At 43.6% G+C, this 27,352-nt stretch overlaps 1 protein-coding gene across 1 annotated transcript in view; it reads left to right on the top strand.

Moving 5' to 3' along the window:
• The window catches only part of tbc1d32 (TBC1 domain family, member 32), a 70,562-nt gene that overhangs the window by 13,154 nt on the left and 30,056 nt on the right, over nt 1–27,352 (top strand). Inside the window, exons 18-28 of the mRNA XM_041958695.1 lie at nt 1,863–1,942; nt 3,793–3,931; nt 5,463–5,550; nt 5,958–6,076; nt 7,062–7,181; nt 7,425–7,513; nt 17,157–17,279; nt 19,469–19,577; nt 21,851–21,944; nt 22,027–22,152; nt 26,800–26,883. Coding sequence (XP_041814629.1) covers nt 1,863–1,942; nt 3,793–3,931; nt 5,463–5,550; nt 5,958–6,076; nt 7,062–7,181; nt 7,425–7,513; nt 17,157–17,279; nt 19,469–19,577; nt 21,851–21,944; nt 22,027–22,152; nt 26,800–26,883 — 1,171 coding nt within the window. The remainder of the gene's footprint in view (nt 1–1,862; nt 1,943–3,792; nt 3,932–5,462; nt 5,551–5,957; nt 6,077–7,061; nt 7,182–7,424; nt 7,514–17,156; nt 17,280–19,468; nt 19,578–21,850; nt 21,945–22,026; nt 22,153–26,799; nt 26,884–27,352) is intronic.

The raw sequence follows: 27,352 nt of genomic DNA, 5'->3' as shown, positions 1-27,352 counted from the left end.
ATATAATTATAATCATATATTAATAAGTTAATATCTGGCTTGAAAGCTGCAACAGAAACAGTAAAAGTATTAAAAACTGTAGTGGCACTCTGTGTCTTCAAAGTTCGTGTGTCACCTTTGCAGCTTGTCTACAACCAGTATTTGAATCACTCGACTGAAACCAAGTCTTCCTTTTATGCTTTTTACTTAAAGAGCTTAAATACACATTTTACAGAAAATAAAAGGGTTACAAATCGTTTCAGTACGGTCAAAAAACTGTGTTTCTTCCTTCGCGTCCAGCTGCAATCTGCCTTGATGTTCATGCAATATTAAAAAGACGTATGACGCATTACGTAATGGAAGTCAAAATTACATTTCACAGTAAAATTTTCTTTTTAAATTAACTAAGTTATGTATTCCTATGAAATATAAAAAACATCATGAATTTCTTAAAATTAAATTAAGCATATTTATACAATTTTTAACTAAATTATTATACTCTATAAATCCACATTAATTGGCTCTTACAAAAACATTATTATTATTTAGCACATTAGAAAACAATCCAGTGTTCTAATGTTCGAGTTGCTTATTGCAGGCAGATTCTGTCAATAGAAGAAATGAGACCCGTTCTTGGAGAGGACTGCTTGATGGATCTGCAGGCTCATGTTTTATTTGCTCTGGCAGATGCTAATAAAGATGATAATTCACATTTGCGGGTTGGTCCGGTGATGTCAGGCCTCTCCTGTCATGTTTAATTTGCTTCTCTCTTTATTCATTCACTGCAGCGAGAGCCGCCACCGCTGCTTCGCTTAATTATGATCAGAACACCTTCAGTGAGATAATCTGAGCCAAAAACTAAACTGAAAACAGAAACAGATGCAGCTGAATGTAAACCAGAAGCAGCTCCTGCTGCAGGGCAGGTACAGAGGAGACTCTGCTCCTCAGAGCAGGGCCACATCATTAATGTCTCAGCTGTCTGCAAATACAGCGCATTCACATTCTTTCCTGTTTATTATCTGAAATATTCACGTCAAAAATTAACCTGTGAGACATCACGGCATGAACATTTCCACACTCACTTTCTCCTGATTTTATCTGGCGTGTTAAATATTAATCCCCACATCCTGCACTGTCATACAGCAGTCAGCATGTACTGTACTGTCAGTCCACATCTGTTGTTAATGTGTTGCATAGTGTGACCGTAACTCATCCCACCCACCGTAAACAGGCACCAACACAACGATAGTAATGATGATCATTATTATTGTTGTACAGCAGCTTTCTTAACAAACTGCTTCAGAGGGATAAAAAACAAAATGACAATAAACATAAAGATCAAACAGCAGAGAAACACAGGGGAGGAAAATAACGTTAAAACTGTAGTTCACAGAATTCTGACTTTAATGAGTTCACTGGTTTAATTAAACCTTAATCAAGGTTTGATTGGCTAGAATGACAGTTTGGAGGGTTTATGAACTGTTCATGAATCAGTACGCAGTCCGTCCAGAGTCACCTGGATGAGTTCAGCCTGTTTTCAGTCATTTAGTTTGTCTAACCCAAACAGTGGACTATTTTTAAATACCAGTTTATTGTTAAGATTTAGAATCTTTTCAAGGTGAAATTAGCTCAAGAACAATCAATTTATATAATTAAATAAACACGTATAGATTTTAGAATCTCAATCTGAAGACAAAACATAAAAGACTAATTCAGGATGTCGGGTTTCATAGAGTTTGGTGTAAAGAGACTGTGAATAAATCTGTTCGAAACCTTGAGACGCGGCCACACACACACACACACACACACACACACACACACACACACACACACACACACACACACGGAGTGAAAACTGATCTTCTTTCCCTCTTTGTGTCTAGACCAGTTCCTTGTCGGAGAGGGTTCCTACCCCAGTACCTGGAGCCACTGCTGGAGCATCCACCCAGGAGCTGCAGAACATGTGAGGCTGCACACACACACACACACGCACACACACGCACACACACAGAATGCGACTTCGAGAGAGAGTGATCAGAATTTGATTACTAATTCAACCATTTTGGTTTTTGCATGTGTGCTTTAAAGCCTCCGGCTGTGAGCTTGTTGTCAGACACCTTTTAATATGTTTTCATGCAAGAGGATTTGATGTGATAGCAAACCACACAAAAATAAATACCTGAAGCAACAAACCTTCTGTCCGTTAATAACAGCTGTTGTGAACGAATCACCAATACAAAACTGATGTCTGGCAGTAACAGCCTTTCATATCCATTAACGACTAACATTAGAGATGTTGACCAAGCAGTGTGTGCAATGATTGCCAGGAGACCATAAAATCTGTACTAGTCGTTGACACCCCCATTAATCTACCTCTGACAGCATCACATGGAGTCGCCTCCCACAGCTGAGCAGGAACAAATCTGCAGCTGCATGCAAATCCTATTGTGCACGAACTCATACATAATCAAGATACTCTTGTTTCAAAGGTGCATTACTTCACACACACCTCTTCTCATCTTCACAATATTGTTGTAAGAGCGTTACTTTTTTTTAATATGTGTACGTTCACAATCCACCCAGAGGAAATGGAAAATACCAGAGCGCCTTCCAAGACGTCTGACACAAGCTGCCAAACATGAGCTGGAAGGAGTTAATTCAAGCCACAGAATTTATGAAAAGTTAAACTTACTCTGACAGTTAAATTTCACTGCCAAGAGAGATATTAGCAAACTTACCTCATGCACCTCAAGTCGAGTAGTTCTTAAATGTCCAGATGCAGCCTGTTGAGTTTACACTAGATAGATAGACAGACAGATACTTTATTCATCTCCAAAGAGAAATTTGCAGTTCCAGCAGCTCCAACATGATGTAACATGATGTGATAATTGATGTTTTTGTCATCAGTAGATGTTGATGATTTATGCTAATTAGACAGAGCATACAGAAATGAAAAAGATCCCTTTGCTGCCTCATTGTCATGAGTTAACAGGTTCAACTCATGACAGCGCTTCTTCTGGGCTATCATTCAGGATATCTTCTTCAAATTTCAATTAACCATGTTAACTGGAGCCATACAGTACATTTTATGGTGCTCGACAATTTAGGACAGTTTAGCAGCTTGGTATGGAACTGTGGTTCAAAACAGAAGGGAAATAATATTCATTGTACTTCAAAAAGCTAAACTAAAAATGCATAATAAAGTAAATTAAAAAAATTAAGAAAGTCAAACTGGTTCAAACAAATCTGATGTGATTTAGTTCTGTATTTCCAGGTAACCTAACAGTAATGTCAATGATTAAAATTTTTTTTCCAATGACTGGAATATTTAACATTTTTCTCGAGATGTGGTCAAATTGAAACGTGGCAGCACAGCTCACAGGCAAGCAGTAAATATAACATAAATAGGGACTCTAACAATTAAATAGTATGAAAGTCAGCTAATCATTGGGTTCCGTGGATTTGGCTCCAGAGGTGACACAGATGTTGCTGACCTGGTTCAAATCAGAGCGCAGTCTCATCATTACTTCAGTTCAAACGTGGGACGCTTCCTCTAGTAACTAATGACAAATGCTGTGTTTTACATTTTCTGACTCACAGTGAACAGAAAATGTAAAGAGCTCATTAGGCCAAACTGCTGTTAACATCTCTCAGCTAAGAAGTTTACCAGCTGTACGTTTCCCTCAAGTGTCAGGAACTGATGCGTCTGTGGCTTGAAGATTGATTTATTGATTGACAGACAGATTGATGTTAATACAGTGTGAAGTCACAGCACTGCAGCCGACTGTGTCTCTCCCTTCCACGTCCGAACAGGCTCACCTGGGAGGAGACGCTGTTGGACAGCCTGCTGAACTTTGCCGCAACTCCTAAAGGCGTGTTGCTGCTCCAGCAGACCGGAGCCATCACCGAGTGCATCTCCTACATGTTCTCTCGCTTCACGAAAAAACTGCAGGTAATAACCAACAGAATTAAGAAATAACATTCAGAATTTTGTGTTTCACTCCACCACTTTTATACATTCGTTTATACCCAGTTTTCCGGTGTGCTGCTCTCCAGTGCACACATTTAAGAGTTTTTTTCCAGCCTTTATTTTTAGGCTTTTCATTTACTGCAACGTTCTGCTCCACACATACACACTTAACACACAGTCACACCTGGAAGCTGCCCGGTTAGGCCCCAGCCGAGCAGTTTGGGGGTGGAGGGGCACCTCGGCGGCACCTCAGCTGTGCTGCTGACGGAGCAGCGCTAGTCATTCCCCTCCCCACGTCGTTTCCGAAGCTGCAATCCAACAAGTGCTGACTCTGTGAAATCTGACCGATAAGCAACTCCAGGTGTTGCCAGAGACGTTTAGCTGTAAAAGCACTGGTAGCAGATTTCAAGTTACGTAAGATAAGTCAGATAAGTCTGTGGTTTATCCTTGTTGTGAATCAGACAGCGTGACTTCAACAAAGCACAGGACTTCAGTGCTGATAAGCGCTGATGTTGGTGTTGGTACAGGGAGTTCAAGCTGTTTCATCACCTTTATGGAAGCTCTGGAAGTGGCTGAGTTTTCAATCTGCCTTGATAGCATCAATAGCAAAGTGCTGTTCCAGGGATTCTTTGCCACATCGCCTTGAATTACATGAGCCAGCACTGAAGCAGGATTAGGAGAAAGTCATTACACGCAAACTGTTGCATCATCTGCATTAAATTACACTGAATTAAAATGTACAGATTCCTTTTGGAGAAACACAGAGTAACTGTTCTGAAGTTTGGTCGCTGACGAGATGATCCTCAGACTCCAAAAAACACACCGAATGTCTGCTGTGTGCAGTAAAATATGCATGCATGCAGTACTCCTGAACATAATCTATCCGAAAGACCTTTACTCATTCCATTAGCCTTATGTCATCAGCGTCCCTAATTCATTCTGCACTGGATGTGGTCATTTGTTGCTCTCGCTCCCCCTCAAGGCCACAGTCGTATTTCCTGGAGACTGTTCAGTATTCACCCGCAGCCTGGAGGCTGTTACATGCTGCTACTCTCACACTGGGTTTAATTTATTAATCCCTGGACTCATATGCCTTACATACATAGCATTGTCTATGATTCACATTGCCGACACGCACACGCTCAGTCAAACCTTAGCTAATCCCCCCGCGGGCTTAATTTGCTGCCATTGTTTACACACTGTTGTAATTGCTTCTGTCGTTCGGCATTTCACTTTAATTATGGAATGTAATTATATTTAGTCTATTTTTAGTTGTGACATTGTGTTGTAAATAATGAAGGGCCTGCACACTCCAAAATCAATTTGCAGTTTGATTTCTCCTCAGTTTGCTAAGCTACATTATGTGGAGCGTCAGAGCAGAGTCTGCATCCGGAATCACAAACAGCCAATTTACAATTCTCATCTTCCAAAATAAAACTCAAAAAAATAAAACTTTCATCAAATTCAAGTCCTCCCTTTTTTTTTTCCTTTGGATTTTCTGTGTGTTCTGCAGGTCAGCCGCTGTGAGAAGTTTGGATACGGGGTGATGGTGACACAGGTGGCAGCAGCTGCTCCGGGGGTGGTGGCTTTGCAAAGTTCAGGTACTAAAGGCTAAACACTTACCAGCTGTGACGCTCAAGGCGCCTGTTCCAAGTTGTTTGTGCATGGTTGACAGAAAGCAGGCGACGAGCTGCAGCCAGGGGGCAACGTGTTTGTGACGGGATGAAGAAAGAGCCTGATGAGGTCAGGTTTCTGTGATCTGAGCAGAAATTTAACCAGATTTAAAGTCTGCTTCAGATTCTGTTCTAAATTTTAAGAAAACCATATCTACATACGTGCTCGGTGGAGGGGAGGCAGAGACATGGTGGCGTGTTGGTTTTAACATGTTTGAATGTTCCGCCATCAGTTTCCCGTAAAGAAATGTGAGCTGTTTCCAGCTGCAGCCTCGTCACACAGAATCTGGTTTCAGGATCCACACTGAAACCGCTGGCTTGCCGTTGCGTTGCAGGCTTTGTCCGGGCGTTGGTGGTGGAGCTGTGGTCTGTTCTCGAGTGCGGCAGTGAGGATGTCCGGGTGGTCCGGCCCCAGCCAACACCCATGGACCCCATAGACAGGAGCTGCCTGAAGGTACTGAGACGTGTGAGAGGACACTTTCAGTCAAACAGGACTGTAGTCGGAGTTAACTCTTAGTTTATGTCAGTGTTTTAAACCCTGAATCGTTCCTCCTTGCATGAGGCTGCACTTTTTGATTAGGTACAAGTTTGTGCAGGATTTCCAGGTTCAGACCAGGACGGACTCAGACTGTGATGTGAAGCTCTGCTGTGTGTCGGTGTGTGTGTGTCTGATGCTGGCCTCTGACAGGAGCCGAGCCATCCCTCTCAGAGAAACTGGCCCAGTGAATACGGACAGCCAGCGAAGTGTGAACTGTGCCCTGCCACTGGCGACTTTAAAGCCTGCCTTATCAGCGGGTCAGCTGCCAGGTTACATACAGACAGTCAGACAGTCAGACAGCCAGCAGAGAGGCAGCAGAGCCCCACAGCTGAGTGTGTGTCGGAAACAGATTAAACTTGCACTTAAACATGTGTGGTGAAGTTTTGTGCCAGAACAAAATAAATACGCGGCACAGACTCGTCACTCGAGCGCGTTCGGCTGATTAGCTCTAAATTCACTCAACCTGTTTGATTCATTTGTGTGTTGTAATCCAATAAAAACAGGAGCAGACAGACAATAAAATATGTCGAGGTTGGTAAGGCACCTTCGACAGACACCTTTGACAGAATAGAGTTCATACTCAGAAAAACATGTCTGTATATATCTTTAAAATCATTGCAGTGTTTCCAGGCTTCATGTTTGTGTGAGCGTGTGCGCACATTTTGATTCTCATGTGTTTCCCCGTTCTTGCTCCAGTAATGAGAGCAGGACTTCCTGTGGTTTATTATTCTTCATGTTCAGATGTGATTTCATTCTGTTCACACAGACATGCAGTCAGCAGCTCCTTTTTCTCTGTTGCATCACTTTAAATTTTCATCATGGACAAAACACACAGTGAATGTCTGGATATCAACGTCAGTCGGTCAGTCTTTGCTTGTCTTGTTTGCTGCTGTCTCTCCAGTCCTTCCTGTCCTTGGCCAACCTGCTCTCCTCTTCCCATTCGGTGTGGGAGCTCCTGGGCCGGCAGCTCCTCGCCAACAAGAGCGAATACGCCCTGAGAGAGATGCCGAGCTGCATTCCTGTGAGTGTTCTTCTCACCGTGCAAACCAGACTTGGTGCAGTGCTTCTTTCAGCCATTTGAGGGCATGTTGGTACTTTTAATTTCGCCTTCAACCACCACCCACGCATCTGTTTTGCCTCTCAAAAGCCTCCTGCTAAACTCCCAAACCGCCGAGGCTGATGTGCATGTTTCACCTCTCGTTGTAAATATCCACGCTGCTTTCTTTTCGGATGACAACCGCTGCATGCTCATTTCCCTCCGCAGGATTTGATCGACAGGCTGATTGCTGTGAATTCAGATGTGAAGATTAATTCCCTGTTCCACTACGAGCAGTCTCACACATTCGGCCTGAGGTGAGATTGATTTTTTTTCTCCCCCATATTACTTAACATCGGTGGGGAAGCACATGGTATCGGATTAACACCTGTTGACTGCACATGTGTATTCACACACACACACACTTCAGCCTCAGGTAATAGCAGACTGACATGGTTCTTTATACTTTGATTACCCGGCACTGAAAGGATTGCTGTGGATGAGAGAGAAATAAGATGTGTGTGTGTGTGTGTGGGAGATGTAAAGCAGTCTGTGTTTTCACACACACGCGTCTACATACGTGTCCCGGCTGTGTGTGTGCGGTGCTCTGGCGGCTGCCGTGCATTCCTTCGCCTTTTTAAAGGCTTTCCGAATCACAATAGCTCTGACTTGTTTGGAGCCTCGCTGACTCACTCAGGCTGTCTGTGCCCGTCAGTCAGCCCACTCTTATTAACATCCAGAAGCCAAGTGAGAGGAACAAGATGCTCTATTTCTTTACCGCCCAGACTGATGGATTTAACCGACAAACTCACACACCGCGGCTCCCCGCGGGCTGCTAAGTGTGGCATTTTACTGTCATGTCAGTTTGGAGGTATTAGAGGATGCTGGTTTAAGGCAATTCTGAGTAAATCTGTTGTATTAATTTTTGACCGCAGTAATTTTTATGTTAGATGTTTCCACACAGCTTGACATCAGCACATTTTCTTTCTTTGTTTGACAAACTCTGAACTCGGATTAATGCTTCATGAAAAGTCCTTTTAAATGAGCAAAGCATCTGTAATAATATCCCAGTTATTATGGTTTATGCTTTCCATCACGCCTGTCGATACTGTTGCCTTAACACTGAAAAGTCGTGCTTTTTAACCCAGCTTCACCCACAACACAACAGCATCTATTTCCCTTTGATTTTCTGATTATCCACAGCCTGAAGGGATGTGGGGGCACTGCATTGATCCCAGAGGGGGAAATTGCATCAGTAAAGCAGCTTCTTCACACAAGGCGGCTGCAGTGATTAATAAATAATGTGTCAAAAGAAATCTAAGAATCAAAAAGCATATATAGAACAGAAGCGTGCAGAAACGGGCACACAGAATGTGTAATCAGTATATAGTAGAGTATATATTCAGGTATGTGATTATATTAAACATATATGATACCATTAAAAGCACACAGCAAATATTAAAAACATATTTATAATGAGTAATTAATCCAGCAGCCATTCACACAAACATGTCTGAGTGTCAGTGAGAGGCAGATTGTGAAGCACTTTGGATTTAAGTGTTCTGTAAATGTAAACTAAATTTCCATTGAACAGAACAGCGAATGCATGACCGCTGCTCTGCTTCTAACATTTGGTTTCAAATCTTTAAACAGCAATGACAGATTTTTTTGGAGAGCAGAGCGTTAACATATCATCAACTCTGCGAGCCTGTTAGCAACAGTAGCTCTTCATTCATCGTGAGTCCTGATTCTGACAAACTGAAGTCCAGCGTTCACTCCCCTGTTAGCTGTGCCGTCCTGAGGGAAACATCTGGCTCTGTGGCTGCTAAATGCTCCACCATGATCTGCGTGAACGTGAGCCAAAACGGTAAATGTACTGACTGAAGGGCTAAACGATGAGCTGAAACTCACTGTGAAGCTCCGTGCAGATCCTCACTGCCGCACATTTAAAACATAATAAAACAGGCGCTTAAAGTATTTTCATCATGACACTTAATATTGACAACTGCAGGTAAACCGACATTAGGTAATATTCATTCACACTTCCTCTCCGGCAGGCACAAATGAAGCTCCTGAAATAACCAAAGCTGCTGTAACTTTGATAGAAAGCGCGTTCATGTCGAACCCTGTCGCTCATAGTCAGAGGCTGATCGAGATACTATGTTTTCATGGCCTTTTAAAGACAATCACAGAGTAGCAAAATGCACAGATAGTGAATATACGGAGACTGATGGATGAGAGGATGCTTCGCTGCAGACCAGTAAAACATGCAGCACACACTTAAAAAGCTAAATTACCAGAGGAAGTGGAGGCAGCTGTGGCAGCTCGAGCACAGTGAGTGTTGTATTGGATTTTAACACACCAGCAGTCTGATATTTGGCTGTGATGTTAAGCTGTATTTAATTACTTTATGAGTTAGACTGTTGTGGTTTGGGTTGGTCTGATTTGTACTGAGTGGAAAACAGTGCCCCCTGCAGCTTAGGTTCAGTAAAGTTCTGCAGTAAAGTGAGAAACTTCTCAAAGTGACCGGTTTTACTCTTGAGTTTTCTGCGACTGTCTGCAAAGAACGAATAGATTCCCTCGCAGTTACAGGCTTGTTTGTTTCCTTGCAGGTAGTAACAGCCTGCCGGTGCATCGGGGGTGTCGTTATTTTTCTGTTTGTTTATCTGATCCTGGACCATTTGTATTGAACAGAATTACAGGTAGCATGAAAAAAGTTTGACTCTCTGAAAGCTGCAGATATTCTACCAGATGCTTATTTTCCACCGAGGCATGAAGTTGGTTAGAGGAGGGAGCTCTAATTACGCTGACAACCTGGCAGCCAAATGCCCGTCTGATTAAAGGACTCTTTGTTCTTTGTGTTTATTTCACTGATAAATAAATGGCCGAAAAAATTGCAGGACGAGCCAAAAAAAAAAAAGATTTATTTTGTTCTGAGTTCAGCATGATAGCACAAAATGTCATTTTTCTTCAATGATGCTTTTGCTCATGAGGTTTAAGACTTGTGTTTGAATATGAGTCTCTTTGAGGGACGGAAAGTTGGCTTCACCTCAGCTCAAACACAGACAATCAGCAGGCTGCAAGCGTCTAATAACCACAGGAGACGAGAGCGAGGAGACATTCGGTGTGATCTGCCACGTTTGTCTCATAATGAACCATAGATGACGACTCCAGGCTGCTCTGCTATTGGCTGTTTTCACGAACGCCTCTGTCCTCAAGTGGAATAAACAAAAAGTCAGCGTGCTGTTTTTGTGTCTATGCTGTAGATTTTTAGTGAAGATACAGAGTGTAGAAACAGATGTAGTGAGAAATATGGTAATTATTGTAATTTAAACTATGCAGGCAATAAAACAGAATCAATCATCAACAATCAATCAGTTTCCTGAAGTGTTCCTGAGTCCAGGTATTAATCTCCTTCAGCCAATCACGTGTTGACAAAGTGTTGACCCTCGCTCCATCCTCGCTGTGAACTGCTGAGCCTTTCAATCATGATATCACCTGTTACCAATCAACCTGTTTACCTGTGGAATGATCCAAGCAGGTGTTTTTGGAGCGTTCCACATCTTTCCCAGTCTTTAGTTGCTCCCTGATGAGGTCAAACATTAAATATTGACTTTGAGCTGTTTTCAGTTCACATTCTGTTTTATTTCTGATTTACTGAGTCACAGCTTTTTTTAGCTGCTTATATTCTTGTTGAAACAGGTCACAAATATTTCGTGGCAAAGGCTCAGTCATCGCTTTAAACAGCTGGGCTCTTCCCTTCTTCCAAACATCACTCACGCCGGAGTAAATGCTGCATTTGTTGGGTCCTGCGTTCAGCTGGAGATTTATACACATTTAGCCAGCAGATCTGGAATTGACTCAACATAAACCACAGCGCCCGTGTTCAGTGTAATAAATAAATGTCAGCCAGTGTAACAGTGCAGCTCATTGATGAGTTTTTAATTTGTTTTTTCGGACAATGATGAAGGTCTGTGGCCCAGAGGAATGAGACACATCCAGCTTTACACACACAGACGATGCTTGTTAGCAGGATCGGTGCATTGTTCTCCTTCATGGGATTTGTTGATGATAACAGATATAGAATATGACGTGCACTGAGGTATTCCACCCCAGCAGAAGTCACAGCTTCTGGTTCTGTCTCAGACTTTCCTCACAGACTCGCCGCCGTCACACAAACGTGCGCTGAGCATTCCTGAAGTGCAGCCCTCTCGAAAAAAAGGAGCCACAATTTCCACCCCTCTTGATCTTCACAAGCTAATGAGAGCTAAAATCCCTCAGCCCCTTTCCTTGTTGCTAAAAGCCTCTTTGTTGTCATGGCGACCGGCTCTCTTCCCCCCTGCTTCTCTCCGGTCTGAATTGTTTGGATGCCTTTTATTCCACTCGCTCTGCTGCTGATGGCTCCGAACACGTCAAGTGTGTGCGTGTGCTGGTGCGGAGCGTCACGCGTGGTTTGATCAGAGGCAGCGAAGTCTTTATTATTGTGAACGTGGTCGCGGTACTTAAAAATATACCAACACTTAGACAAGGGAGGACACACAGAGCAAACCACCTGTGCACTGTGGAGCAAACAGCTGCCAGTCTTCATTGTAGTTAGATTATCATGCTAATGCTAATCCGTTTTCCCCTCTTTGTGAACACATGACTGTGTGAAGGATTTTACTACCTGAGCTCGGGAACACTTCCTCAGGCTGTTGTTGGTGAACTCGGCTCGTCCGGAAATGACTGATGCTGTTTTTATTCATGTGGACTTTTTTTGGAACTGGTCTTGCAGTCGTCTCACCTCCTCAGACAAAGTTAAAGGATAACTTTGTTTTTTACAACCTGGACCTTATTTGTAGCATTAAATACGACCATTTACTCCCCCAGACAACTTTGGTGGCATTTGGAGTCGTTTTGAAGAAATTAGCCCCAGAGGAGCGGCGCGTATATCCGTATAATGCGAGTACTCGGGGCATCCATGCGCAGCCTCTATATAACGCATAATCTGCAGAAACTCGTTCATATTCCAATATTTAGTTATGATATGCTGTTGCTATTCCCCTCTGAGCCCGTGGTGGCATGTTATCAACATCCGGCGTCTCTAGGCAACTACCTCTGACGTGGATGATGTCATTACCGAACGCCGCGCGGCAAGCAGCCAGCCACAACACGGCTGACTCTGCGGCGGTCGGCTACGAATACGCAACGAACCATAGCTGTGCCAAACTACAGCTAAACTAGCCGACCGCCGGCTCAGAGGGGGATAGCACCAGCATATCATAACTAAATATTGGAATATGAACGAGTTTCTGCAGATTATGCGTTATATAGAGGCTGCGCATGGATGCCCCGAGTACTCGCATTATACGGATATACGCGCCGCTCCTCTGGGGCTAATTTCTTCAAAACGACTCCAAATGCCACCAAAGTTGTCTGGGTGAGTAAATGGGCGTATTTAATGCTACAAATAAGGTCCAGGTTGTAAAAAACCAAAGTTATCCTTTAACTAGATGACGATGGATTAGGAATAAATAAGAGAAAATAAATACTTGAGTTTTATTCTGCCACATCAAACAGGTCAGATGTGAAAAGAGCCAAAGACGGACACAAAGTGGGAGAAAGGGAGAGATTACTTTGTTCCAGCTCCAGCAAACAGATTAAAAACTCAGCTTCCCCTCAGTGCAGTAAAGCTTCACGGGGTTGTTGTGCAGTGTTCAGGCCTAAATGAGGCTTCTAATTGATCTCTATAGAGGCAAGCTGCTGGTGGGCTGTTAAAGCTGCCACCTGGACGTGTGCAGATCAATAATTAAAGCATTTCTGTTGTTTATTTCTGTAAAAGATGAACTTAAAAGCTGTTTTCGTGGATGTTCGAGTATTTGCATTTCCACAAACTTCTGGGAGAGGATTCCTTCTTATCGACATGTTTTCTTTGCATCACTGCACCTTTTAATTGATTTTTTGATTGACTTAAGGAGGCCCTCCAGATTGCCAGTGATTCAGATGATACTTGTGTAAAGTCGGCCATTTGCATCTTACCTCAGGCATGACTAATCAATCAGTTGCGTGATTATCAGTCAAACTGGCAAACAGATGACTGTTTGTGATTGGTTTATACACGAGTCCCGTGATGCATGGGGGTGTATCATCAGGGGAGTAATCATCTGTCATCAGTGGACGTTTCACTGTGAGTCTTTCACCCTCAGATAGAGCGAGCTGCAGTCAGCACGAATGACAACGAGCTGAGCTCTCAGGTGAGACCGATGGTCGTGTTTCAGAAAGTGAGGAGATCTTTTATTTCCATTACAGCTAATGTGGAATAATCAAATCAAACATGACCAGTTTCTCTCCTGATCTTTGTTATTAAAACACTATGTTAGCAGTGCTGCCTCACTGCACGACTCTGTTGTTAATCAGCCTTTATGCATCACCCACATCAGGGTGTTTGGCATCCTATGGAGCTAACTGTGCATCGTTAATCGTGCCAACTTCAAATTGTCGTTACAATAATGCCTTTTCTGCATACTATGGTTAGCTAGTTAGGAGCAAACGCGCATTGTGTGATCCCTCGTCAGAAGCAGCAGAGAAATGAGCCGTGTAGGTCTGGACAGTCAGACGGTTACTGTGCCGGTCTCTGCAGCTACTTTCTGATGACTGACTGGCGTTCAAGATTTTTTGTGGTTCCAGCATCTGTCAGTATTGCTGGTTGAATGTTGTCTCGTTGGGTCTCTGGACCACCTGACAGACTCATACTGTACATAAGACCCGCCCTCTTTAGGAAACTCGAACCATGGCACTAATTTTGGGTGTTTGGTTGGATTATATCAACTTGAGCTCTGGAAAGTTTTAATGGACATTTTTTACTTAAGTTTATGGATCAAATGATGAATTGAGAAAATAATTAAGATATAACTTTATTGATCCCACACTGGGGAAATTAAGATGTTACAAACAACAGTAATATCAAGAATAAAAGCAAGAATAAAAAGAACAAATAGATAATAAAAAGGGATATAAAATAAAAAAAATCAACTATGTGTATATGTACATTATATACAAGAAAAGTATACAAATGATCTTGCCTTTGAATTGCACGGGAAAATATGGATAATTAAATAGTTTTGTACTATTGCACCGGAGAAAATATGTAACCCTGCACAAGATACCTGCACAGATGTGATGTACATTAGCCTGTGATGACAGCGGCTGGAATGAAGGCTCTGCGGTGGCGTTCCTTCCTCCACAGTGGATGCAGCAGTCTGTTGCATCCACCGTGCAATTAGCAGATTAATTGATAATTAGCTGATTAATTGATAATTAAATTAGCTGATGAATTGATAATGAAAATAATCATTAGGTGCAACCGTAGAATGAAAATTTCTGTGGGCGAGGAAATGACCACCGCTGCTGTTTTAAGGCGGCCGATGAGTTGCCATTCAGAACAGGTAAAGTAAGATTTTAAAAGCCCTCTGATTGGAGGGGGCTAAAGGAGCCTATCAAAGAGACAGAGTGCAGGAAGACCTGGTTCTCTGTTGCTTGCTGTCAAACAGAGGGAGGTCAGCAGGCCTGACAGACTCTCAGCCTCTCGCTGTGCTGCCGTCAGGCCGACTGAGTCTAGCCGTCAGTCAAACGGGAGTCCGAGCGACTGCCCAGCACATCAGGAAATAAAGCAGCTGTTTAAGAGAGGAGATGTTTTTCACAAGGACGAACACACAGGACGCGCAGAACAGCATGCAGAGCTTGAACACTGTCAGAGCGAGAGCACGTACGATAAGAGATGGAAATGACAGCTGCTTCAAACAGATGTGTCAGAATAACCCGGATTTTCTGTTCATTTCATTGTGCATATGATGTTTTTTAAGCCTTATTTTGAAAGATATGGTGCTAAATTAATAGCAGGGACACTGAAGAAGGAAATCAACTTGTCCACATGCACTGTGTGGCTGTGTTAGGACTGCTATTAGCTGATGAATGGGTCGTTATGGTCCTCATCAACTGAGACATTTGTCACTCTGTATGGGCTTTCTATGGGTAATGGCCAATTAGTCTTTATTAATTACTAAGATAATGACATTTCTCATAGTTGCACAGTTTTCCCAAATAATCCCAAGAGTACAGTGTTTCTGATGACAGATGAGAGTCTGGAAGAAATGCATTAAAATCAGTGCAAGTTTTGAGGAGAACATTTAGAGCAGGGGTCGGGAACCAATGGCTCGCGAGCCAGATGTGGCCGCCACAAGAGCCACATCTGGCTTGGAGGCAAATCCTTTGCGCACGCGCGAGCCAGCGACTAGAAAGCCGGTTCGCAGTCATTTCAGTGGGAAAGTGGCAAACATACATGTCGTTGTGTCTATCTATTTATCTATCTATCCATCAGTCACAAAGGCAACGCAGATCGGGTAGTGACAGACACTGTTTAAGTGAGGCTGCCGTATTTTGCTGTCGAAAATAGCGGTCGATGTGCGATGGGCGCACTACGGCTTGTCGTTAATCCCGCTGTCAGCTAACTAATTAGTAATTATTAAAGAAATACTCATCATTAATTAGCAACAGCATAACAATGTTATTAAAAAGAATTCAGAGACTTAAGACTGACTTTAAAAAGTGTTGAAATTACATAAAATGCACACATTTACTTGTATTTTTAGTTTTAAACATATTGTATGGCTCTCCTGGAATTTCATTCAAAAACATGTGGTGTTCATGGTTCTCTCAGCCAAAAAAGTTCCCGACGCCTGATTTAAAGAAATACTTCAGTTCAACATTTTATTCACTTCTTTGCTTCTTTCTGAGAGTTTGAGGACAAACGGAGATACCGGTCTGTGCAGTAAGTATGAAGCAGATTATTTTAGCATAGCAGAAAGACTGGAAGCAGACGGGAAGTTAACAAACCTGCTGCAGCATGTTGATGCGTTTTATTGCGTTTGTTTCATCTGAACACAAATGTAAATATGTGAAGATCGTGCAAAGACTCTCTGGAGTCTTATTGTCACTGTGAGGGCGGATAAACAGATTAACTGTTGTTTGTTAAAAAAAGATTATAGCACATAACTCCATCTAAACTGAAGAGCTACAGTCAGTTTGCATACAGATCAGGAGATAAAACATGTACATCAGTGAGCTTTAGAGGTGCTGGGAGGTCTATTTAACTTTTTATTGCCTCTGCTTCCAGTCTTCACACTCACGATATTGATCTTCGCATCAAACTCTTGGCAAGAAAGCAGATATTGCATTTTCCAAATTGTGAAACTGTTCCTTTAAACCCAGTTCTGTGTTCTAAAGTCGAGTTAAAAACCTGCAACCTTCTGAACATTTGAACAATTGAAGCAAGAAGGAAACATTCACGAGGGATATATATATATATATATATCGATAGATATATTCCAAAGAGCACATTAATTGCAGGGATGCAGAGCAGACAAACATTAACTGAACTGTTTCCATTGATGCTGCACACAGCTGACACTTTTCTAAGAAAAGCTCTGGTGCTGATGGACACAAACCTCGTTCCCGTAGGATCTTTATGATTGTTCCAGCTTCATAATTCCTACGACTGCTGTGACCAGCAGTAAAACGTCAGTGATTCTTGTCCTCTGTACAGATGTTGGACCGTATGAAACAGAGCTGAAACACACTGCAGCGTCTCAACATGCTGCTGGAGCTCCCTCGCCCGCCGGAGCCTGGTGTCATTACCAGCAACTGAAAATGAACCGTGGAGCTCTCCCCGAGGCCTCCTACTTAACAAAGCTTACAATTGGCTACGGCAAGCTGGCGGAGAAAAATTGTGTTGATTGATCCAGCACTTGCAGGCACACGAGGCCCGGGGAAATAGACAAGCAAAGTCCAAATGTGGTCTGTGTGTGCACGGTTCCGCCCCGCCGTACAGTGTGTACTAACACTGCACAGCGCTGCTGCTGTGCTGCAGTATCTCAGAACGCCAGTCCTGCCTGCATTGTGATGTCTTTGTTTGTGTCGCCGCAGACTGCTCAGCGTGCTCTGCTGTAATCTGGACTCCTTCCTGCTGCTGGAGAGCCAGTACGACATCTGCTCCCTGCTGCTGCAGAGTCAGAGGGAGAACGTCACGGAGCCGGACGCCAGAGAGGGGTACGAACCCACAAACACAACACCCACAGCCGTTTACTGCAACAGCTCTGTCACAGCGATTCAATTATCTGCATCATTAGTGGTTATTCCTGCAGAGCAGCATTCCAGCCGTCATAACCTGCAAAAATAAAAGGCTGAATTATATGAAATTGTCATGAATGATAAAAGTGCGTGGTTCTGTTTCATTATAGTCTTTTCGCACTGTGAGACATCTCCAAATGCATGATTGGAGCAGTCATTAAGATGAAGCCGCTGTTGTTTTCATGGATTCAATAATATAAGACAATAACAAAAATGTAGAATAACTCATAATTTAATGTAGTATAATTTAAAAACACTTTCTTTTACATTTGCTTTCTTTCTGAGAGTGAAATAAAAAGATGAATATCGAGCTCATATCCGCACAATAAGTGTTCAGCTGGAGCTGGTTAGCTTATCTTAGCATAGCATGAAGACTTAAAGCAAGGGGAAACAACTAGCCTGGTTAAAAAAGGTTCATAAACCTCTGAAGATCATAATTAACACGTTGTGTCTGGTTTGTTTTGTCTGTAAACAAAAAGACAATTTGTTTCTCAAGCCACATGCTGGAACTATTTCTTGACAAACAACAGTTTATCCATCCGCCCAGTAATTCTGCGCAGCATCTCCGGCTACAGCACAGGTTGCTAAATACAGTTGGTGAGCACATTTTGTAATAGATCTGTTTAAAGCAGGTCATCCAGCAGTCAGAAGGTCGATGGTTCGATCCCCAGCTCCTCCAGTCTGCATGACGAAGAGTCCCAGGGCCAGATCCTGAACCCGAGATGCTGTATCGCTGGAGCGTGAATGTGGATTTGTGTGGTCAGTGTAGACGGGAAAAACCCAACATTAAAGCACAATAATGTCAAACCTGGCGTTAGCTACAGCACTTAGCTTCCCCTGAAAAGTCTAAGTTGTTTGAGTGTATCCTTCTGCCTCCAGTCTTTATGCTAAGCTAGGCTAACCACATCTTCATGTCAACTCTGCTCTGACCACACAGCTTCATCTTGATCTTCTCATTGAACTCTGGGACAGAAAGCAAACAAACGTATTTCCTCAAACCGAACAGCTTTTCTGGAAAGTTCAGTTTATCCAGCTGAAGCGAAACGGGTTATTTGTCGAGCGTTTCCACATGGAGCACACGGCGCCTCTCTCTCTCCGTTTGCTCCTCTGTACATCATCCTGATACGACAGAACACTTAACAGTTTAATCATTGCTCGGATGAGAAATTGTTTGTTTGTTTGCCCTGTCACAAATAAAATGAAATAAAGCGGAAAGGGAGCGAAAGGGCCGTTTCTGAAAGTGGGTGTTGAAGAGCCTCTTTCTCTTGGTAATGGCTGGCAGAGGCCCGGCTGTGTCTGCTGAATGGAAATGGCCCTGAAATGCCGTCTCGCATTGTGTTTTGGAGAATGATGACTTGTTAATTTGTTCTCCCGTCTCCCTTCCTGCCCTCTCTTCTCCTCTGTCATCATCACAGACATCATCTCTCTCTCTTTTGCTTCCTGCTCGGCGTTTTTTTAAACTTTTTTATCTGATCTTTGATTCACCCTGCTGTTTGTTGTCCTTCCTTTTTCCCAGCAGTCTTTGTTGTGCACTTGGCACATTCTGTTCGACCCCAGCTGTGTTTTTTTTTGTTTTACTCACAAAGAGAAATGTAAGCAGATTTCATTTTATGCCAAACAGACCCTTGGAAAGTCACGCTGTACAAAAAAATAGTCCCCTTTATTACCAATTTCAAGCCCAAATTGCTTCAGCTATAAGACCGATCCACCAAGGCTGACACCCTTCGACCCTAAAGTGCCTTAATAATTGGAGTATTCTGTGATCTTATCTGAAATTCTACATGGACACTCTGCTCTCTTTCTTTTTTAACTCGCCTTGCAGCGGTGATACAGTCGGAGTCATTCAGAGGCTTCACACTCTGCAAAGTCTTTTAAAAGACTTTTCAAAGAAACTTCTCGGAGCTCCAATGAACTCGGGGACTTCTGAAGCGTCGTGACTTGGATGGCTGTAACGACTCTCGTGCTGTTTGCGTGTATTTTATTCGTCCTGCAGCACACAGATCTCACTGCAGGAACATTTATCACACCTGAGAGCCTCAGCTCATTCTCATTTCTCGTTCACTTCTGTTCTTTGTTGTCTCATCGCTTTGTATTTCAAACCTTCTCAGGGAGTTCATCATAGACGGCCTGTCGGTGGAGAGGAATCACTTGCTGGTCCGGGTTCACGCGCTGGGGGGTCCGTCCGAGAGGAAGCTTCCTCCTCGAGCGCTGCAGGAGGTCAGCTGTTCTCTACCTTCACACTGTAACACATCTGTTTTTAGGTGTTTTATTCATTAAGGCTGAAGTAAGAAAATTAGCATCTTTAATATCAGAAAATATATTTGAAAAAGTGCAAAGGTGTTCTTTATTGTCAGGTTTGTTAACTATAAGACTGTTTTTATAAACAAACTAAATGCTGCCCAAAGTGTGGCCCGTGGGCCAAAGCTGGTCCGCCACAAAGTTTGATTATGGCCCACCTGCTGTTTCTAGAGAAATGAACTGTTGATGTTTGATTTGAGGCATAAATGCTCTTTAAATGAGTTGGATCTCTACTTATTAGTCATTTGTCACAGTCTGAACACAGAGTGAAGAGCGACACTCAGTTCAGGGAACCATTAAGCTTCATTTTGTCCCTCGAATGGAAAAGTTTGGTGCACGTCTGATCTCCGAGCAGCAAACAGCAGCGTTGCTGTGAGACTGTGGTGGGCAGAGTTTGGAGGTGCTCCAGTGTCCAAAGAATCCAAACATGTGTCTTTGGTGAAGTGTTGTTTTCCTCCGTATCAACTGGAGGCGTCTCAGTGCAGCTCCACAGGCCGGTACCAGCCCACATCACTGTTTATTGGACATTTGTTCTGTGATTGCTTCTCATCACGTCGCTCCACAGTGTTTGTTTTTCCTTTATTCTGAGCTGAGAATAAAAAGCTTCTGTGAAACAGAGGAATTTACAGTTGCTGCTGTATTAAGTCACTCAGCAGATTAATTTCTTTTTAATTTGCTCTGTACTTATTCTATAATCACAATATTCAGATTTTTTCATCAACACAATCTCCGTCTTCGCCGTGCTCATGATCCGACCCTCAGCCTTCGCTTTCAGACGGTCCGACTGATTACCAGCAGGGCTTCAGTCGCTGCCTGCAGCCTGCAGCCTGCAGCCTTATTTACTCAGCATGTTTCGGGATAAATATCAATTATTTAGGTGTTGTTTATGCCGAGCGCAAAACAGGAAACCAATTTACGCTGAGGTCAAGGAAAGGATGTGAGAGCGGTTTCTGAAGGGGAGAGTGTAAATTACAGCAGTGAGTGTTTCACAGGTTTCATCTGAGCTTCTCCTTGTAGGAAGTAAAGAGATCAGAAAGCTGTTAAAGACACACTGATTCTGTGTGAAGTTTCTGAAACAAATGAAAACTATCATCGTGTTGAAATCGTGGTTCTTCCTGACATTTCAAAGTGTCTGTCAGAATATTTCCGACCTGCAAGGACACCGAATACATTTCCATCATGTTTGGACTTGGAGCTGTTAGATGATCGTACTGCTGCAGGGGAGACAAGTATGCAGAGTTATAAGAAGCACAAAAGGTCATTCTGGGACTTTGGGGGCTTCCATGACCTCAGAAAGTGTTTACTTCCTACGATCAGTCAGTTATTACACATGCTGGCTAAAAGCTAGTATTAAGCTTTTAGCCAAAAACAAGATCAGTTATTGATAAGCTGAATTACATCTTATAGAGAAACAACATTTAAATGATCATGACAGAAGATAAACATAAAGATATAACTGATAAGTTGAGAAATGAAATGTGGAATTTTTTACTTGAGTGACAGCACCTCAGGTCTCGCTGCTGCTGTAAAATGATTGGATGCGATCACCAGCGTCTGACGGACGAACAGAGCTCTGTGCATGATTTTCTACCTGCGTCCGAGCAGCACATCACCTGAGACAGACTCAAATACCAGCAGGGATCATCATGAGCAGAGGGCACAGACGACCGGGTGAAGACGCCTGCTTTCTAAACCCCGTTAACATTTACAGCACACTATTCTTCAAAACTAAGATGTGACAAGGCAACACTGAATGGGTTCTGAAGAAAGGAAGGAAGGAAGGAAGTGAGAAGGAAAGGGAAAGAAAAGATTGAGAGGAGGAAAGAACTAATGGTCCTCAAATAAAAACACAACTTGATAAACTGCTGCACGCTCGACGCCAACAATCACTCAGCAATGAATTGATCTACGACTGCACCGCGCTGCTCATGCTCTGAAATGCTTTTAATTTGCTGTCATTAGACAGTTTTTAGTGTGTTAAATTACAAACAAATGCAACATAATGACACATCGATAACCCAGCAGACTCATTAACAGCCGGAGCGACTGTCTGTTCAGAGCGGCGCAGAAATGAGTCTGAAGAAAGACGTTCAATCATTCGAGTGTGGAAAGTTCAGCAGTCCTGTTCAGGACCGCTGCAGCAGGCCACGCAGTTTACATCATCTGAGCATGTCTGTGTCTGCTCATTCCAGGGGGAAGATCCTTACCCCTGGCCCATGTTTTCACGCTTCCCTCTGCCTCAGTGCTACACTTCAGACCCCCCGAAGATCCACCAGAGCTCACAGGGTAAGAGGAAGCGTCACGACCGCTGCACTTAACTGGTGCATTGTTTTTCGTTTCTCACCTGTAGTTTCTTCCTGCTGCATAGACTCTGAGATCACTGCCTTTCTGGGATCATCTAAAGACTCAAAGAATGACGAGAGCTGGATGGAGATCTGCCGGAGACTCTACTGCAAAGCCATGACCTCCAAACCCAACGTCATAACTGGAAAAGGTAAGATAGTGGTGCAGATTTCCCTTCTGTCCCTGCGTCAGAGCATTCTGGGTAGATGAGTCTTTGGCTCCAAATCACTCAAATCCAAGTCGGAAGATCGCTGGTTCGATCTTCCACCGGACCGCCTGAAAAATGTGGGTGTGGTGGAGTATTCCCTCCATTAGCCGGCTGATGCGCCATTGAGCAAGGCACTTAACCCCCCGGGCGCTTGATTGCAGCCCACTGCTCCTGTGTGTGCTTCACTGCATGGTGCATGTTTGCATGTGTGTGTTTCCCCACTGATGGGTTAAAAGCAGGGAAGAATTTCCCAGTCCCAGATCAATAAAGTAAATAAACTTAAAACTTTCATCTAAGTCACGCCACTCCCTCACAACCTGATTTCAATTCCCTCTCACTGACACAAATGATCCAGGGATCAGATAAACACAGCAACAGCTCGGTGTGCCTGCTGTATAACCGTCTTTGTTGAGGGAAAATGACGCCTCATTTCACTGCTGCTGTAGCTGCCATGACTACATGACAGACCCGTTTGAGTGGAGGCGCTTAGTTACACTGAGGAGGATGAACATTACCTGAACATTACACTTCTGCCTATAATGTGTCTCAAACCAATGTCCAAGATGGTTTTGGAAATCAGATATGAATCCCGTTGCCGCGCAGCGCTAACCTCAACAACACGGCTGTATCCCAGCTTACAGCTGGAGCTCTGAGACTGACAGCGCTGTCAGGAATACACACACACCACCTTCTCAGAGCTAGCTTGAATGCATCACATTTGGACACATTTCGTGAGCTCTGGATTGATTCTGTTCAGGAATTCATCCAGCCGTCGTCTCTGTGGGGAAAAGCCAACAAACAACCCTTCCTCCCGCGTTTAGACTCAGAGCGTGCATGGAGCGGAGGGGCTGTTCACAGATGGCCTGTTGTCAATGTGTTTGTGTGCGAGAGAGAGAGGAGGGCCGAGCGAATCAATGTGCTGAATGCAGCTCTGCCATGAAATAAGATTTTACCCATTTTATATGGTAAAAAAAGTCAATATGTGGCAGGTAGTGTTGATATTGTGGCGAGCTTCCACAGATAAATCAACGTGAAGGAAACACTGCGTTCTGTCAGCTTTGTCCAGGCTACACATCACTGAGACAATGACGTGTTCCACATGCACATTCATGTTTGTAATGAAGAATATGCAGCAGGAATGTGCTCATAATGTTCATACCATGGTCTGGGTGAATACTCGATTCTGATTGGCTGCAGGGTGTCCGTTAAAAAGTGTTATAGGATGCCTATAAAAGAAGTTCCGGTCAAATAGCCTGATTGTTCTAAATTATTGCGCTGGCTCAAACGCTAGTTGGTAACCGTGGCAACAGAAACTCAGAACATACGTTAACATAGACATCAGCTTTGAGAGCTACACTGCCTCTACTCTCAATGACATTTTGACTGTTTTATGCGTCTGTCCAGTCGACTAAGGAAGGAGGAGAATACAGTGTTGCCAGTTTTAGGAGTTTGAGCGCCGGCATTAATCGACGCTTAAGAAACGTCAACATCATTAGCGACGCTGTGTTCAAGGGCAGTAATGCTGTTTTTAACTGAAGCGTTACAGAAAGAGTGGGAAAGACACCAGCTTCCACCATCCTCGTATCGCTGAGATAATCAGATGTTCATCTGCGCTGTCTCCTGAGACGCCCCTCGGCCTCGTCAGAAAGGTGTGGTTTGACATCCAGCTGCGTTTGGCTCGGCGTGGCAGGGGGGGGAACCGTGAGCTGACCATGACATCTTTCAGCATCCAGACAGACGAGGACGGCGTTGAATACGTCAGCCTAGCGCATAATCCTGACTTGCTTGATACCCATTTAATGATCAGAGTGAGGCTGTTTCTTGCAATAAAAACGAGTTAGGAAACTATTTGTGGACTTTGATTCTTTGAAACAAATTTTTGATCATCCTCTGGACAAAGGATGATGCGTCCATTAATTTCTGATAATGGACACCTCGTCGGGCATTATCCCTTACATATCCATCTCCACAAACCAGTGTGAAATCCCAGTGTGACACCTCAGTTTCCAGTGAGCTCCATATAAAGCTGCTTGTGTAAATGTGGTAATAATAACTACAAGAATATTGATGATATAAAATGATTCTGTATTATCAGCTGATGTGTTCATTGTGCTGCAGGTGCGCAGCTCCTCACTCAGATCCAAGCTCTCGTAGATCTGATGTCCATGAGGCTCGTCACAGACTGACAGCCACCGTGAAACGACAGTAAACAGCTGTTCAAGGAGGACAAAAATACACTCAAATGAAGGGGGGCTGGCAAGCTTGTCGTGAACTATACCGTGATTGCATCCTTTCATTAGCACACCGTTGAACTCCGGTGAAAGCATCCAGCCTCTGCTCGACGGCGCTCATTTAAGGCTTTTCACCGGAAGACCGCGATGAAGATTTATGATCTGTTCTCGCTGCTGTAGAAGTGCTGTTTTATTGGGCGCATCATCAAACACACGAAGCCTGGCATTCTACTTTTTAAAAAGCATTCAGTGAAGGAAACGGTAGCATTTATAGGCTAACAACTAAATGAACCTACTTCTGACGCAGTTTATTGAAACTGTGATTATCACTTGTGTCTCTGAGCAGCTTCTGCACAGCTGTAAGACTAAAAGAGACAAGAAGAGCTGTTTGCATGTTACTTACCTCGCTGTCTCATCAGCTTATCGATTCCCTAATTATCCCTCGGCAGCTTGTCGATGAGATGCATTCACTGGTCCTCGGAGTCACCGGGTCGTATTATGATCAGCACTCATTGTGATCTCTAATCTGACAACCTGCGACACATACAGAGAGTTTCAGCTGTTAGATAAGAAAGAGACACGCTAAAGCTAACATACTCAAAGATGTCATTTCTTTTCCATCGTCTCATTAATGGTTTTTCACCACATAATTATTATTTTGTGATGTAGCTTCCACTTTGAGAAGAGAGAGATGTTAAAAGTGTTGGAAGTGCTGCATTTGTTGTGTTCATGGTTTTCTAGGTTTTAGTTTTCATGAAATGTGTTCTTTCACCATTAGGACTTTCATTCAAATAGACCTGTAAAGTCCTGAAAACAGCCAGTTCTAAGATAAAAAAGTGAAAGCTTTGTTTGTAAAAAATAAAATAATATAAAGGAAGTCTTGTCAAATTTGACTCCTTTAACTGTTTGCTTGTTCATATCCAAATGTTCTGTAGTATCATAATAAATTTGGTTTTGCATCCCCCACCACGAAGCAGTCGATGTAGAGGAAACACTGCATCATCTGTCTTCTCCCAGATGTGTCCCCACCCAGTGTTTGCTTCTTATTTCCACCATCAGGCATCAGTGGCTGTGGGTGGTGCAGTCATATGACACTCAAAGCAAAGTTGTCCGGGTTAACCTGAGAGCAGTCAGAGGCATTGAGGCTGTAAATGCGTACGAGCGGCTGCACATTAGCAAAGTGGAGTGTAGCGATGGTATCACTGGACATGCGTGTCAGCAGCTGAGCTTTGCTTCTTGGAGGAAATGTTAGAAGAGGCTGTTAAATCTAGTCTGTGGATTAGGCCTCCACCTTCAGCACCCTCTAAATTTTCTACCCCCTACCCAAACAAGGGTCTGTATCCAATCCCTACTTTCATCTTTGACTCTACCTCTTTACTTTCTACCCCCCCCACCCGAACCAGGGTTTGTATTCCCACCCCGCTTTTATTGGTGCAGTTGGTGAGAGGCAGGGGTAGATGATGGTAGTGTGGCAATCTGCAGTTACATGTGGCATCTAGGCCTGTGGTAGCATTGTAGCAGCTAACAATAGCTAAAGCGGTGGTAGTATGGTAGTATCTTAGCAGTTAGCATTGGCATCTAGCAGTTAACATTAACAGTATAGGTGAATCTAGCTGTATTGTCTTCTTCTGTTCCTCTTAGCAGGTAGCGGTTAGCACTTAACATTAGCTAAATGGTAGCATCGGAACTGTATTGTCTTCTTCTGCTCTTCTTAGCGGTTAGCATTAGCATTAGCATTAGCTAAATGGTAGCATCGGTACTGGCCACTACCTGGAGCATCTCTGGGTCACTGAACGTGGCAGTGCTGTTTGGATTGTGTAGGAGCAGTGTGAACTGGCACTAGGGGGGGTGACTCTGGGACGCCGGAGTTCACTGCCTAGCCTCCTGGAGGTGTAGTGGGACTAAGTAGGTGAAACACCGTTGAAGGGAGGTTTCCACCTGATGACCCCCAGAGACGTGTTAGGAATCACTGCTCTTTGGCAGGTACAGAGGCAGATTAGAGCTCCAAGGTTCTTCACTGAGAATGAATCCTCTTTTGGAGCACAAGTATCTTGTGTTTAAATTAACTGCTGTCTCAGACACTTGTGCATCCTGGATTTAGTGGTGCTTCATGTCTGGACTGTCCATGTGACGCGTGAATCTTTTTCTGCCGATGGCTCAGAGACACACATTAGACACACACACTGTTCGCTTCTTTCCAGTCCACTTACACTGTAACTGGGCTGCTCGATTGAGTACATAACAGGATGTTATCCACATTCTATGAATAGCTAATGTCAAGAAGCCGATGTATGTGAACTCCATGTTTATTGTAGCTGTACGAGCATATGTTTTATGTATGTGTCTGTTTTCCCCCCAGTGCTGGCTGACCTACTGGAGAAGGTTGTGGTCCATCTAACGAGCTCCTCCGCCGAGTGCTTCTTCTCTGCGGCTCAGTACAAAGGTCAGTGGGGACGAGGAACATGTTTAGTTGTCTCTTTGACAGTTAAGTTAGAGGAAAATAGCTAAAGGGCACTCTGTGGATCAGAGAAGTCAGCCAAATTCTCTGTAGAAGGGACATAAATCTACTTCCGAACTTTGTGGGCCGACTACCCATGAGATGTGGCGGTCTGGTGTGTCAGCAGGTGAAACACGGGGACTTGGTGAACTGATGAGCTGGTTGAGCTCCAACCAGTGACAGCTGGTGCTGGTACAAGACGTAGAGTGATGGAGGTGGTCCAAAGCTGCATAACTGGGTTACCTTAGGTCAAAGATCTATGACTGATGTTCGAGTTGCTTCATCTGATCTGTGCTCGTGCTGAATGAGGGGGTCCATGTTGTCGACTCAGCGCCTCTTGGAGAGTGAAGTCATGTGGTGACAGACGCTGCCTGACCCAGCAAACCCAAACGAAGGTGAAGCTGTGTTAGAGGGA

Source organism: Chelmon rostratus, chromosome 18, assembly GCF_017976325.1.
Source record: "Chelmon rostratus isolate fCheRos1 chromosome 18, fCheRos1.pri, whole genome shotgun sequence".
In the NCBI taxonomy this organism is placed as follows: Eukaryota; Metazoa; Chordata; class Actinopteri; order Chaetodontiformes; family Chaetodontidae; genus Chelmon; species Chelmon rostratus.
Note: the sequence above shows the minus strand (reverse complement) of the source record. Positions and strands in the feature narration are given on the sequence as shown.